This window comes from Salvelinus namaycush, chromosome 23 (genome assembly GCF_016432855.1).
Source record: "Salvelinus namaycush isolate Seneca chromosome 23, SaNama_1.0, whole genome shotgun sequence".
NCBI classification, from domain to species: Eukaryota; Metazoa; Chordata; class Actinopteri; order Salmoniformes; family Salmonidae; genus Salvelinus; species Salvelinus namaycush.
In genome coordinates this window covers 20,944,590-20,957,731 of record NC_052329.1, presented here as the reverse complement: position 1 = coordinate 20,957,731, position 13,142 = coordinate 20,944,590, and the positions used below count along the sequence as shown (strand labels likewise).

The 13,142-nt window shown below is 42.5% G+C and overlaps 1 protein-coding gene across 1 annotated transcript in view; it reads left to right on the top strand.

Annotated features, from left to right (window-relative positions):
- The window catches only part of LOC120018753 (cell adhesion molecule 1-like), a 152,697-nt gene that overhangs the window by 105,754 nt on the left and 33,801 nt on the right, over positions 1-13,142 (top strand). Inside the window, exons 2-3 of the mRNA XM_038961958.1 lie at positions 4,803-4,949; positions 10,032-10,184. Of these exons, the coding sequence (XP_038817886.1) occupies positions 4,803-4,949; positions 10,032-10,184 (300 nt within the window). The remainder of the gene's footprint in view (positions 1-4,802; positions 4,950-10,031; positions 10,185-13,142) is intronic.

The window sequence follows — 13,142 nt, the reverse complement described above, 5'->3', positions numbered from 1 at the left end:
ATGTGCTGTGCAATGTCTACAATCATATTTCAATCTACTGCCAATTTGATTGTATTTGTATAGCACAGCTACAGTCGTGTGAATAGAGACCGTTTCAAATAAGACTATGTCAGATGGTGGCAGAGTACATTCTACATTCCCTGTTGTTATTGGCTACTGTCATTATGTTTGCCATATGTGCATTATATTGTTGCCTATATGTAGTTTTCTATTGGTTGACACATGACTTGTATGTACAAAGTGACTATGGTAGCCTACACTAAACCGAAGGTGAACATTCTGTATTGTGAAAGCCCATGTCTAACACTACTATAGGCTAGAAGCTCCCCTTGTCTCTCTATCACACTTAGGAAGACACATCAAGCACAAAGAGCCTCTAACCTGCCAGTACAGTGGAACATGAGATTGAGCAGTCCCCAACATTGATCTGCAGTGAACATAGCACAATCTGCATAAGATAATAGAGTACAGGAGAGATGCTTTTCTCTGTACATCTCTATTCAGATAAAGCCTTGTCAAAGCAGCATCAGACATCTGACATCACATCAGAAACATGATGAAACTTGAGTGAGAGATTGTTTTCAGAGATAAAAGAGATTACATTAGAAGGCCTAAAACGTTAGAAATCCTGCTACGATGCAGAGAAGCCTTGAAACAGTGAAGGTCTAATAATGTCCAATGATATTATGGCTTTTTACTCACAGATGTCCTTGAAAGAGCTTCCCTTCTTAGAGAGCAGGGCTTAATGAATGAGCTGGACATGTATGTATCTCAAGGGGCAGAGAATAGGAGCGTGAGAAAGAGAGCCATGTTCAGTCATTCTTAATGCGGTAAGATAGATCCGGTCGGCTAGATAGCTAGGTCCGGCCGGCCAGATACTTTTGGTAATGTAGTGTATGTGGACACTTGCTCGTTGTACATCTCATTCCTAAATCACGGGAATTTATGGAATTGGTCCCACCGTAGCTGCTAAAAAGCCTCCACTCTTCTGGGAAGGCTTTCCACAAGATGTTGAAACATTGCTGCGGGGTCTTGCAGTCAGCATTACAATTCATCCCAAAGGTGTTCGATGGGGTTGAGGTCAGGGCCCTGTGCAGGCCAGTCAAGTTCTTCCACATCGATCTCGACACACCATTTCTTTATGGACCTCGCTTTGTGCACGGGGACATTGTCATGCTGGAACAGGAAAGAGTCTTCCCCCAAACTGTTGCCACAAGTTGGAAGCACAGAATCATCTGGAATGTCATTGTATGCTGTAGAATTAAGATTTCCCTTCACTGGAACTAAGGGTCCTAGCCCGAACCATGAAAAACAGCCCCAGACCATTATTCCTCCTCCACCAAACTTTACAGTTGGCACTATGCATTGTGGCAGATAGCGTTCTCCTAGCATCCCCCAAACCCAGATCAGTCTGTCGGACTGCCAGATGGTGAAGTGTGATTCATCACTCCAGAGAACGCGTTTCCACTGCTCTAGAGTCCAATGGGGGCGAGCTTTACACCACTCCAGCCGACGTTTGGCATTGTGCATGGTGATCTTAGGCTTGTGTGCAGCTGGTTGGTCATGGAAACCCATTTCATGAATCTCCCGATGAACAGTTCTTGTGCTGAAGTTGCTGCCAAAGACAGTTTGGAACTCAGTAGTGTTGCAACTGAGGGCAGAAGATTTTTATGCGCTACACGCTTCAGCACTCGGTTGTCCTATTCAGTGAGTTTGTGTGGCCTGTCACTTCGTGGCTGAGTCATTGTTGCTCCTAGACGTTTCCACTTCACAATAACAGCACTTACAGTTGACCGGGGCAGCTCTAGCGGGGCAGAAATTTAACGAACTGTCTTGTTGGAAAGGTGGCATCCTATGACGGTGCCACGTTGAAAGTCAATGAGCTTTTCAGTAAGTCCATTATACTGCCAATGTTTGTCTATGGAGATTGCATGGCGGTGTGGTCGATTTTATAAACCTGTTAGCAGCGGGGGTGGCTGAAATAGCCAAATCCACTCATTTGAAGGGGTGTCCACATACTTTTGTATATATTTTGTAGGTTCGGCCAGATAGGTCTGGTCGGCCGACTGGCCAGATAGCTAGGTCCAGCCGGCCAGATATCTAGGTAGTTCCGGCCAGCCAGATAGCTAATTGCAGGGCCTTCAAAGGTCTGTGAACTTAACCTAGCTATCTGGCCGGCCGCACCTAGCTATCTCTGGCTGGAAAGATAGCTTGGTCCGACCGGCCTGTCAGATAAGTAGCTCCGGCTGGATAGCTGGTTCCTCTTTGAAAAGGACAGGCATCGGTGACTCAGTGGAGAGGAATCAGGGGCCTGGCGCTGTCCTGCTTTCCACTGCCCCTTTCATGTCTTTTGATGAAAAAATTTAAAGAGAGAGAGAGAGAAGTTCAAAGAAAAAAGGAATTTGAATCAAAAGGTGCCTTTTCTTAACATCTGGGAAGGAATGAAGAGAGGAACTTAATTTCTCCCAACTTCTAAAAGTTAGCGTCAGTGTTTCTTCTCTGTGTCTTGCATTATGAGCTGCTTGTTGATGGGGCCCATGTCAGACCGCTGATGTAACATCCCAGCGTTGAGTTCACAGACCTTTGAAGGCCCTGTAATTAATTATCTTTGACTGTGTCATTCAGTGTGTTCTGATGGAAGAACAGGAGGGCGGCCATGTGTGGCAATACTGGAGCGTCGCACTCCAAGACAGCTGCTGGAAGGAGTGTGAATTTATCAACCAGTCATCTGCGCCCTGCCTTGTCTCAGCCCACCTCTCTCTCCCTCTCCCGCCACCAGGAATTAATGACTGCCTCTCCTCATTTGTACCCAATCATGACCAGGATGCTGAGGCAATTGAAAATGTTTATTAGAATTGCAAAAACCCCTCCATGTTCCGTAAAGTGGCCTGTTTTCCCTTTGATGGGATTGCTAATCACAGCTCCGTTATTTATGTGTGTTTTGAATTGGAGATGAGCCAGGGATATTGGAGAGGACCCAACCCTGCTAAGGCCTGCTGAAACCTTATGGATATTTTCACTAGAAGTCATGTTCCAGAATAACCTAGCTTTGAGGCTCCTTCATGTTGCTGTTTTGACTGCCAGCTATATTACTTTAACAAAACTGAAATCAAAACAGACTTCAAAACATACTGTGGGCTCCTCTGCTGGGGTAGGCCTACTTACTATAAATATGTCAGAGCTGCCTTTCAGGTTTCAGTCAGACACACTCAAATTAATTACACACTTCCATATTCCAACATTGGAGCACACTTAATAAACATTCATTTTATTGTGTTATAAGGAGTTAATTATCAACCAAGTATTTTGCTATGCTCTAGTAGTCCACTATACATTCACACTTCAGAGGTAGTTGAAAACAGAGGCTTTTCTAATGATAAAACAGATGGATTCCTCAAACATCACAGATACTCAATTAAGACAGTTTAAAAACAGCACACTTCAATTAAAGCAAGTCTTTCCTTACGATAAGATAACACTCAAATACCTCAAGATGCTACCTATTTAGTACAGAATGTACTGTACTCTGCTCTGCTCAATATCAATGTCCATTTTCAGTCATCACTTGATGAACCAATATCTGTGTTGTCGAATGAAATGGAAAGTTCATTGCTACAGACAGGTCTGAGGTGTATTTCTCCACAGGAGGTTCATTTCTTGCTGCTCGCTGCATTCTCTCAGCTCATTTGAATCCTGTTAGTTTGGCTGTCTATTCCCATTATCACTATCTGAAAAGGCAGGTGCTTTTTTTCCACTTTGTAAATGTCAGCCTGGTTTGGAGGTGTCTGACAACTCAGGCATGCAAATGTGCTATGGATGTTTCTTCGGGCTATTGCTGGGAGTCTTGTTCCTCTCCTGGTGCTAATCCAAGGCGTTTAAAAGCATTCTCCATTCTTCTTTTTATGCCTTTTGGCTCCTGCCGGATAAATATAGCACAAGGTGACTTTTGATTTACCCCCTCCCTCACCTGGAAGGCTGAAAACAAACCTTTTTTCTTTGTCAAAACCAAATGGATGCTTGGTTTCAGGCTTTAATGAAGAGGGCAGAGTTCTGTGAAAATAATGACCATGTAGGCAGGCACAGGTGTGGATATACTCAGTCAGTGGCTGACTGAGTGGCTGACAAGGCTGTGATTCCTAAGAGATGGAGACTAAAGCCCTGTGCTCAGACTCAGATGGAGAGCTATAATTCAGCTCTGTCTGTCTGTCTCTCTCTCTCTCTCTCTCTCTCTCTCTTTCTCTCTCTCTCTATCTCTCTCTCGGCTTCCCTCTCTCTCTTCCACCTTCCCTCTCTTCCACTCTCTTCATCTGGCTCTCTCCATCCTTCCCTGTCTCCTTTCTTTCCCTCTCTCTCTCTTTCTCTCTCCCTCCCCCTACCTCTCTCTCTTTCTCTCTCTCTCTCCCTCCATTTTCCTCTGTGTGTGTGAGAGGTAGTGCTTACAACCCATCTGGCAGAGAGTCACAGGACCCACTCTGAGCTGAGAGATCAATAACGCCAACCAGTGCACTGGGCCCTTCTATTGTATTAGGAGGATTAGGAATGTGACTGCAAGTACAGCCAACATACGTCTATAGCGGTCAGGCTGTGTTCACATCTCTGTGGGTGTGATGTAGTATTATGGTGTTCAATGTCGTGGTCTGTTATGGTACCTATGCTGTTACGTGTTTTTGTGTGTCTCAATCCAAAAATAATCAACACTAGACAATAATAAATAAATAAACACTATTAAATAAAAGCAGAATGGCAGTAATTCTAGACCTTTCATGGGTTTCACACCTCCTCTTGTCCATCTGTCTGTCCAGTTGAAGGTCAGAACCTGGGGACTGATAATGTGTCAGTGATCGAGGGGGAGATGGCGACCATCAGCTGCAGGGTGAAGAACAATGATGACTCAGTCATCCAGCTCCTCAACCCCAACAGACAGACCATCTACTTCAGAGACGTCAGACGTAAGTGCTTCTCATAGAGATCCTATTAAATTACTAGAGGGTTATGTCATAAACCCTCAAAGTTCCATAATGGGGTGAAAATGGTAGCCATCTTAGTCAGTGAGAAACCCAAAACCAGTTTATTTGGAATGAATTGCAGTAGAGGCATAGGTGATGCAAACTTCTCCTTTAATTTGAAAAATGGAATCATTCCTCTAAAACTGTCTTGCTAGCTAATTAACACAAATGCATTCTAGTGTTCTAAGTCCTAACTCTATGGTGCTGCTTCACTGGACACTCTACCATTATACAGACTATCTCATTAGACACATTCTCAACAGAGGACATACAGTTTATCTCACTCATGAACCATATCTCAGGGTCTCATTTCAAGTACCATACAGGGCCTCTTCTAGTAAAAGGAATCACTCTTTAAGGTGAGTGATTTATGGCAACTCATCAAATATGATGCTATTGGTGATGGCATCATATTTCAAAGGCATGACACAAGTAATTTTTCCAACATTGTTTACAGACACATTATTTCACTTATAATTCACTGTATCACAATTCCAGTGGGTCAGAAGTTCACATACACTAAGTTGACTGTGCCTTTAAACAGCTTGGAAAATTCCAGAAAATGATGTCATGGCTTTAGAAGCTTCTGATAGGCTAATTGACATCATGTGGATGTATTTCAAGGCCTGTATTTCAAGGCCTACCTCCAAACTCAGTGCCTCTTTGCTTGAAATCATGGGAAAATCAAAAGAAATCAGCCAAGACCTCAGAAAATAAATTGTAGACCTTCACAAGTCTGGTTCATCCTTGGGAGCAATTTCCAAATGCCTAAAGGTACCACGTTCATCTGTACAAACAATAGTATGCAAGTATAAACACCATGGGACCACACAGCCATCATTCCACTCAGGAAGGAGACGCGTTCTGTCTCCTAGAGATTAATTTACTTTGGTGCGAAAAGTGCAAATCAATCCCAGAACAACAGCAAAGGACCTTGTGAAGATGCTTGAGGAAACAGGTACAAAAGTATCTATATCCACAGTAAAATGCGTCCTATATCGACAGAACCTGAAAGGCTGCTCAGCAAGGAAGAAGCCATTACTCCAAACCGCCATAAAAATTCAGATTCCGGTTTGCAACTGCACATGGGGACAAAGATCGTACTTTTTGGAGAAATGTCCTCTGGTCTGATGAAATAAAAATAGAACTTTGGCCATAATGACCATCTGTAACGGTTCTCGTCCTCTTCGTCTGAGGAGTAGCAAGGATCGGACCAATACGCAGCGTGGTAAGTGTCCATTTTAATTTATTAAAACTGAACACTGAAAAATACAAAATAACAAAGTGAATAATACCGAAAACCGAAACAGTCCTGAAATGTGAAACAAACACTACAACAGGAAACAATCACCCACAACACACAATGAGAAACAGGCTACCTAAATATGGCTCCCAATCAGAGACAACGACTGACACCTGCCTCTGATTGAGAACCATACCAGGCCCAATACATAGAAATCTAACAACAGAACAAAACATAGAGAAACAACATAGAATGCCCACCCCAACTCACGCCCTGACCAAACTAAAATAAAGACATAACAAAGGAACTAAGGTCAGAACGTGACACCATCGTTATGTTTGGAGGAAAAAGGGGGAGGCTTGCAAGCCGAAGAACACCATTCCAACCGTGAAGCACGGGGGTGGTAGAATCATTTTGTGGGGGTGCTTTGCTGCAGGGGGGACTGGTGCACTTCACAAAATAGATGGCATCACGAGGAAGAAAAATGATGTGGATATATTGAAGCAACATCTCAAGACATCAGTCAGGAAGTTAAAGCTTGGTCGCAAATGGGTCTTGAAAAATGGACAATGACACCAAGCATACTTCCAAAGATGTGGCAAAATGGCTTAAGGACAACAAAGTCAAGGTATTGGAGCGGCCATCACAAAGCCCTGACCTCAATCGTATGGAAAATTTGTGGGCAGAACTGAAAAAGCGCGTGCGAGCAAGGAGGCCTACAAACCTGACTCAGTTACACCAGCTCTGTCAGAAGGAATGGGCCAAAATTCACCCAGTTTATTGTGGGAAGCTTGTGGAAGGCTACCCGAAACGTTTGACCCAAGTTAAAGAATTTAAAGGCAATGCTACCAAATACTAATTGAGTGTGTGTAAACTTCTGACCCACTGGGAATGTGATGAACGAAATAAAAGCTGAAATAAATCATTCTCTCTACTATTATTCTGACATTTCACATTCTTAAAATAAAGTGGTGATCCTAACTGACCTAAAACAGGGAATTTGTACTCGGATTAAATGTTAGTAATTGTGAAAAACTGAGTTTAAATGTATTTGGCTAAATTGTATGTAAACCTCCGACAACTGTATATGGGATGGTTTCTGTCCTTGACTTAATGGTCCATTGGCCATTGAGTTGATTTATTACTAGTTTTATTCAAGCAATTTCCAGATAATCTCTTAGATTAGGAATCTAAAGAGAATATAAGATTAGGACAATGTTTATGCATGAGCATATGGCTTCCTCTGGGTTCAACCTGAGTTTGCTTAAGTTTTGCTTGTTTGTGTCTTGGATTGGAGCCAGCCTTCAAGGTGATATGAGAAACATTCTTCTTGTTTTCATATTTCATCTCCATCCAAAATGCTGAGTAGCATCCAGATTGGCGTTCTAATTTCTCACTGTACGGCAGAAAGTTATGGAAGGCTGAGTGTACATCTCGGTCATGTTTGTCTTGCTAATGTAATTTATGTGTTTTACCGTGTTAAAGGAGAGATTCAAATAAAGATAACACAATGACACTTGTGACAGCCTTGAACGCAACACAAATAGAAGGGTGTGTTGTCTACCAAATCAGTTTTTAAAGAGCTCCTCCTATAACATTATCACACTGGCCTCACATTTTTTCGGTCTTTTCTCTATTTAGTCTCATATTCCACACAACCTCTTGAACAGTTCGCCCTTTGAACAGTTCACTTATCACATTTCAAAGCCAACTCACACTGGCAGGCAGGAAAATGGCTGAAGTGCGATAGTCAAGTGTTATTACAGAAGCAGTCGGGTATCAGTAAATTGGCTGGAGTTAGTATCAGAAATGAGTCAGAGCTCTGATCATGTCTAACTGCTGCTCCTGGTTGAACCTTACCCCTGCAGACGGAGCCTGGTAAGTCCCAGGGCAGCAGATCTATTCTGGGCTGGGCTCCCAGAAGGCTGTGTTCTGTGGGGACCCCCCTCTGACTGGTGGCATTGTTACCTGTCACCAGGGCCTCTTTCTACAGAGTAATTCCTTTGTGTATGAGGAGGAAAACAACCGTGACACACAGTCACACAGGGAAAACAACAGACACAAACACAGATACAGACACTTACACAAAACACTCTACCAGGAAAATAATACTGAACATTTACCGTAGGGCTACACATCCCCCAACAAATTGCAAACACACTCGCTTTCCTTCTCTGCTTCTTTTGGTTTAAATACCATAGAGTTGCTCAACAGAGCTATCAAATCCACTTACTGTCAACCACTTGGGAGGTTACAGTCCCAGCAATACTAACACAGTAACACTGTCCTTGAACCTGACGCTAGAGACCCAATATCAAGGCTTTTCTGCTTTATATACTTGGTCCAGCGCGCCAATACTTAGGGACTAAGGAAACAAACCACTAACTAGTCGATTTTAAAGGAGAAGTCATAACGAGAAGGCACTTAACGGAGCAAAATACTTATTTGTGACCAACTATCAATTCATGTTGGTGTCATCCTCAACCTTTTATAGGTCACATACAGTACATTACACCTTCAGTTGATGTAGAGGGTAATGATTCAACATTACTTATTGATTGTATGATTGTATTTTCCCTCTGTTTTACAGTGCAACCCTGATGTTGGCTACAGCCTCTTTATAATTTCAACACACTTGAGTAATCATTTGTCAATAAACAAGCTGCTTCATGTCAACTAAATTCACTGGTTCTAGGAATGAGCAGTTTTTCCTTCCTAGCAGGGCCTTTGGCTCTCAAAGCTATAACGAGGCTCATTGTTGTCATTGGAGGAGAGACTTCCAAAGAGTCCTCAAATTGAGACAGGATTGGAAATGAGGTCTCGTATAGGAAGATGCTCAAAGGCCTCTGTAATGATCAATGTGTTGCGTGGCATGTAGCTCTGACAGGAACGGACACTCACACCCATGTTTTAAAGATATGCTGAATAGATTGAGTTCTTTAGCTCTGCGCTTATAGAAGACCTGATAAGAAATGAGTAGGTCAAAACATCATTACACTCTCCAAGGAACAATCTGGGGGCATTTATGTAAAACAGTGTTCAAGTGGGTGGTTAACTGAAAGGGAAAATACTCTGAAAATATAGCTAAATGTAAGATGTAGGATGTTAAGCTAGGTTGCCACACTCAAAGCTAACTCGACTAACACTACTCTTCTATGGCACACCAGTCCAAACACAGATTTTAGTTCAAAACAGCACCTTTTTTATTTAGTATGGACCTCTAGTTCTTGCTACCCCAGAACCGTGATATAATTGATTATGTATGTTACAGTACTTTTCCTTTTCCAGAATATGTGAGGTCGATTCGTTCATTCGTGACCAACTGCAGACCATTTTGACTTCCCATCTTGTTAGAGTCTTCATGAGCACTTCTCCTATTTTCCTGCCCTGGGAGTGCTCTGTAGACTGGAGAGATGAAATTGTTAATAAATCAACTTTTATGAATCATTCTGAAACTCAATTTTCTTTTTAGGACCTGGGTTGTAATGTTGAGGCTTTTTACCATTTAGGAGGCTTTTTTCAGCATAACTACTAGCTATATGAATACAGACCAAATAATTGTACTGTACTATTTCAGTATTTCTCTCTGTTCTCTCTGTTTGTTCTCTCTCTCTCTCGCTCTGTTTCTTTCTCTCTTTCTCTCTTGCTCTGTTTCTTTCTCTCTATTTCTCTCTCTTTCTGTTTCTCTCTCTCACACACATACCACACACTCACACATACACAAACACACACGTGTGTATCTCCCCATCCTGACTGTCTGTCTGGTGTCTGTATCTCCTCAGCCCTGAAGGACAGCCGGTTCCAGCTGGTGAATTTCTCCGACAACGAGCTGCGGGTGTCTCTGTCCAACGTGTCACTGTCAGATGAGGGACGCTATGTGTGCCAGCTCTACACAGACCCTCCTCAGGAGGCCTACGCAGACATCACTGTGCTGGGTAGGTTTTACATACACTTGCCTAAACTCACATGCATGAATGTACGCCTGCATGTACACACAAATAACGTACACACACAAATGATTATGTATGTACACAAAATATTATATATGCACATTACATGGTGCCATATTAGTGGAGGCTCCTCAAAGGATGAAGGAGAGGACCATCCTTCTCAGTGAATTTCATTTATTATTATTTTATGTGAAACATTAAAAAAGTTATCCTTTTTAGATAAAACTATACTACATATATTCACGTCACCAAATAATTGATTAAAACACACTGTTTTGCAATGAAGGTCTACAGTAGCTTCAGCAGCACTCTGTAGGGTAGCACCATGGTGTAGCCAGAGTACAGCTAGCTTATGTCCTCCTCTGGTACATTGACTTCAATACAAAAACTAGGAGGCTCATGGTTTTCAACCCCTTCCATAGACTTTCACAGTAATTATGACAACTTCCGGAGGACGTCCTCCAACCTATCAGAGCTCTTGCAGCATGAACTGACATGTTGTCCACCCAATCAAAGGATCAGAGAATGAATCTAGTACTGAAAGCATAAACTACAGCTAGATAGCACTGCAGTGCATACAATGTGGTGAGTGGTTGACTCAAAGAGAGAGAAAGACAATAGCTGAACAGCTTTTAGCAAATTAATTTCTTCCAAAATTAAGATGAAGCAAGAGAGAGAGAGAGAGAGAGACATAGCTATATATATATATATAACCCGTTTTTAATAGCAATAAGGCACCTCTGGGGTTTGTGATATATGGCCAATATACCACGGCTAAGGGCTGTGTCCAGGCACTCCGCGTTGCGTCATGCTTAAGAACAGCCCTTAGCCGTGGTATGTTGGCCATATACCACACCCCCTCGGGCCTTATTGCTTAAGTAGGTACTGTATATATATATATTTTTTACTTTCACTTACTTAGCTAGCGAATGCAGCTAGCTAGTTTAGCCTACTTAAACACCAGGTTCAAACAGAGAAGCATTCAATGTTAGCTAGCTGACTATGGCTATCCAACACTGGAACTCTTCCATATCAAGGTAAGTGCTAAACTGTTTGCTGTACTGCATGATGGTAGCAGGTTTACTAATAGTTAGTTCTAGTACACTGCCGTTCAAAAGTTTGGGGTCACTTAGAAATGTTCTTGTTTTTGAAAGAAAAGCTAAAAATGTTCGATTAAAATAACATCAAATTTATCAGAAATACAGTGTAGACATTGTTAATGTTGTAAATGACTATTGTAGCTGGAAACGGCATATTTTTTATGGAATATCTACATAGGCATACAGAAGCCCATTATCAGCACCCATCACTCCTGTGTTCCAATGGCACGTTGTGTTAGCTGATCCAAGTTTATAATTTTAAAAGGCTAATTGATCATTAGAAAATCATTTTGAAATTATGTTAGCACAGCTGAAAACTGTTGTTCTGATAAAAAAAATCAATAAAACTGGCTTTCATTAGACATGTTGAGTATCTGGAGCATCAGCATTTGTGGGTTCTATTACAGGCTCAAAATGGCCAGAAACAAAGAACTTTCTTCTGAAACTCATCAGTCTATTCTTGTTCTGAGAAATGAAGGCTATTCCATGCGAGAAATTGCCAAGAAACTGAAGATCTCGTACAGCGCTGTGTACCACTCCCTTCACAGAACAGCGCAAACTGTCTCTAACCAGAATAGAAAGAGGAGTGGGAGGCCCCGGTGCACAACTGAGCAAGAGGACAAGTACATTAGAGTGTCTAGTTTGAGAAACAGACACCTCACAAGTCCTTAACTGGCAGCTTGCTCATGCTGAAACAGGAAAGGGCCTTCCCCAAACTGGTGCCTCAAAGTTGGAAGCACAGAATCGTCTAGAATGTCATTGTATGCTGATATTTCCCTTCACTGGAACTAAGGGGCCTTGAAATTAAAAACCGCTCCAGACCATTATTCCTCCTCCACCAAACGTTACAGTTGGAACTAGCATTCGGGCAGGTAGCGTTCTTCTGGCATCCGCCAAACCCAGATTCGCCCGTCAGACTGCCAAATGGTGAAGCGTCATTCATCACTCCAGAGAACGCATTTTCACTGCTCCAAAGTCCAATGGCGGCGAGCTTTAAACCACTCTAGCTGACGCTTGGCATTGCGCATGGTGATCTTAGCCTTGTGTGCATCTACTCAGCCATGGAAACCAATTTCATGAAGCTCCCGACGAACAGTTATTGTGCTGACGTTGCTTCCAGAGGCAGTTTGGAACTCGGTAGTGAGTGTTGCAACCGAGGACAGATGATTTTTACACATCTACCACCTGTTTGGTCTACCACTTCGCGGCCGAGCCGTTATTGCTCCTAGACGTTTCCACTTCACTATAACAGCACTAACAGGGAGCTCTAGCAGGGCAGAAATGTGACTTTTTGGAAAGGTCGCATCTTATGACGGTGCCAAGTTTAAAGTCACTGAGCTCTTCAGTAACGCCATTCTACTGCCAATGTTTGTCTATGGAGATTGCATGGCTGTGTGCTTGATTTTAAACACCTGTCAGCAACGGGTGTGGCTGAAATAGCCAAATCCACTCATTTGAAGGGGTGTCTACATACTTTCGTATATAATGTATGTGGCTGCTGGTTCTGTGTTTGCATGTGATCAGGGGTGATTCTGTTGAAAAATGTTTCTTGAACGGACGCAAGCAGAACAAAACGGGGATAAACATACCTGCATTTGTCCAATAGAAACTCATGTTTGCAGCTGTTGGACTAATGATTACAACCTACAGTAGATCAGCTAGACGCAGGCAAGAGTGTGCAAGGAGGTATTGAGTATGTTACTGTCTGTCACCTTGATTACTCTAATTTCTCTCAACATGTGCACCTATGTTGTAAACTTTCATTCATAGGTTAGGTTGTAGCAACCTCATGATGGGTACAGGGATAATTTCAGTATCATGTAGTAGTCTAAACCTATCGATG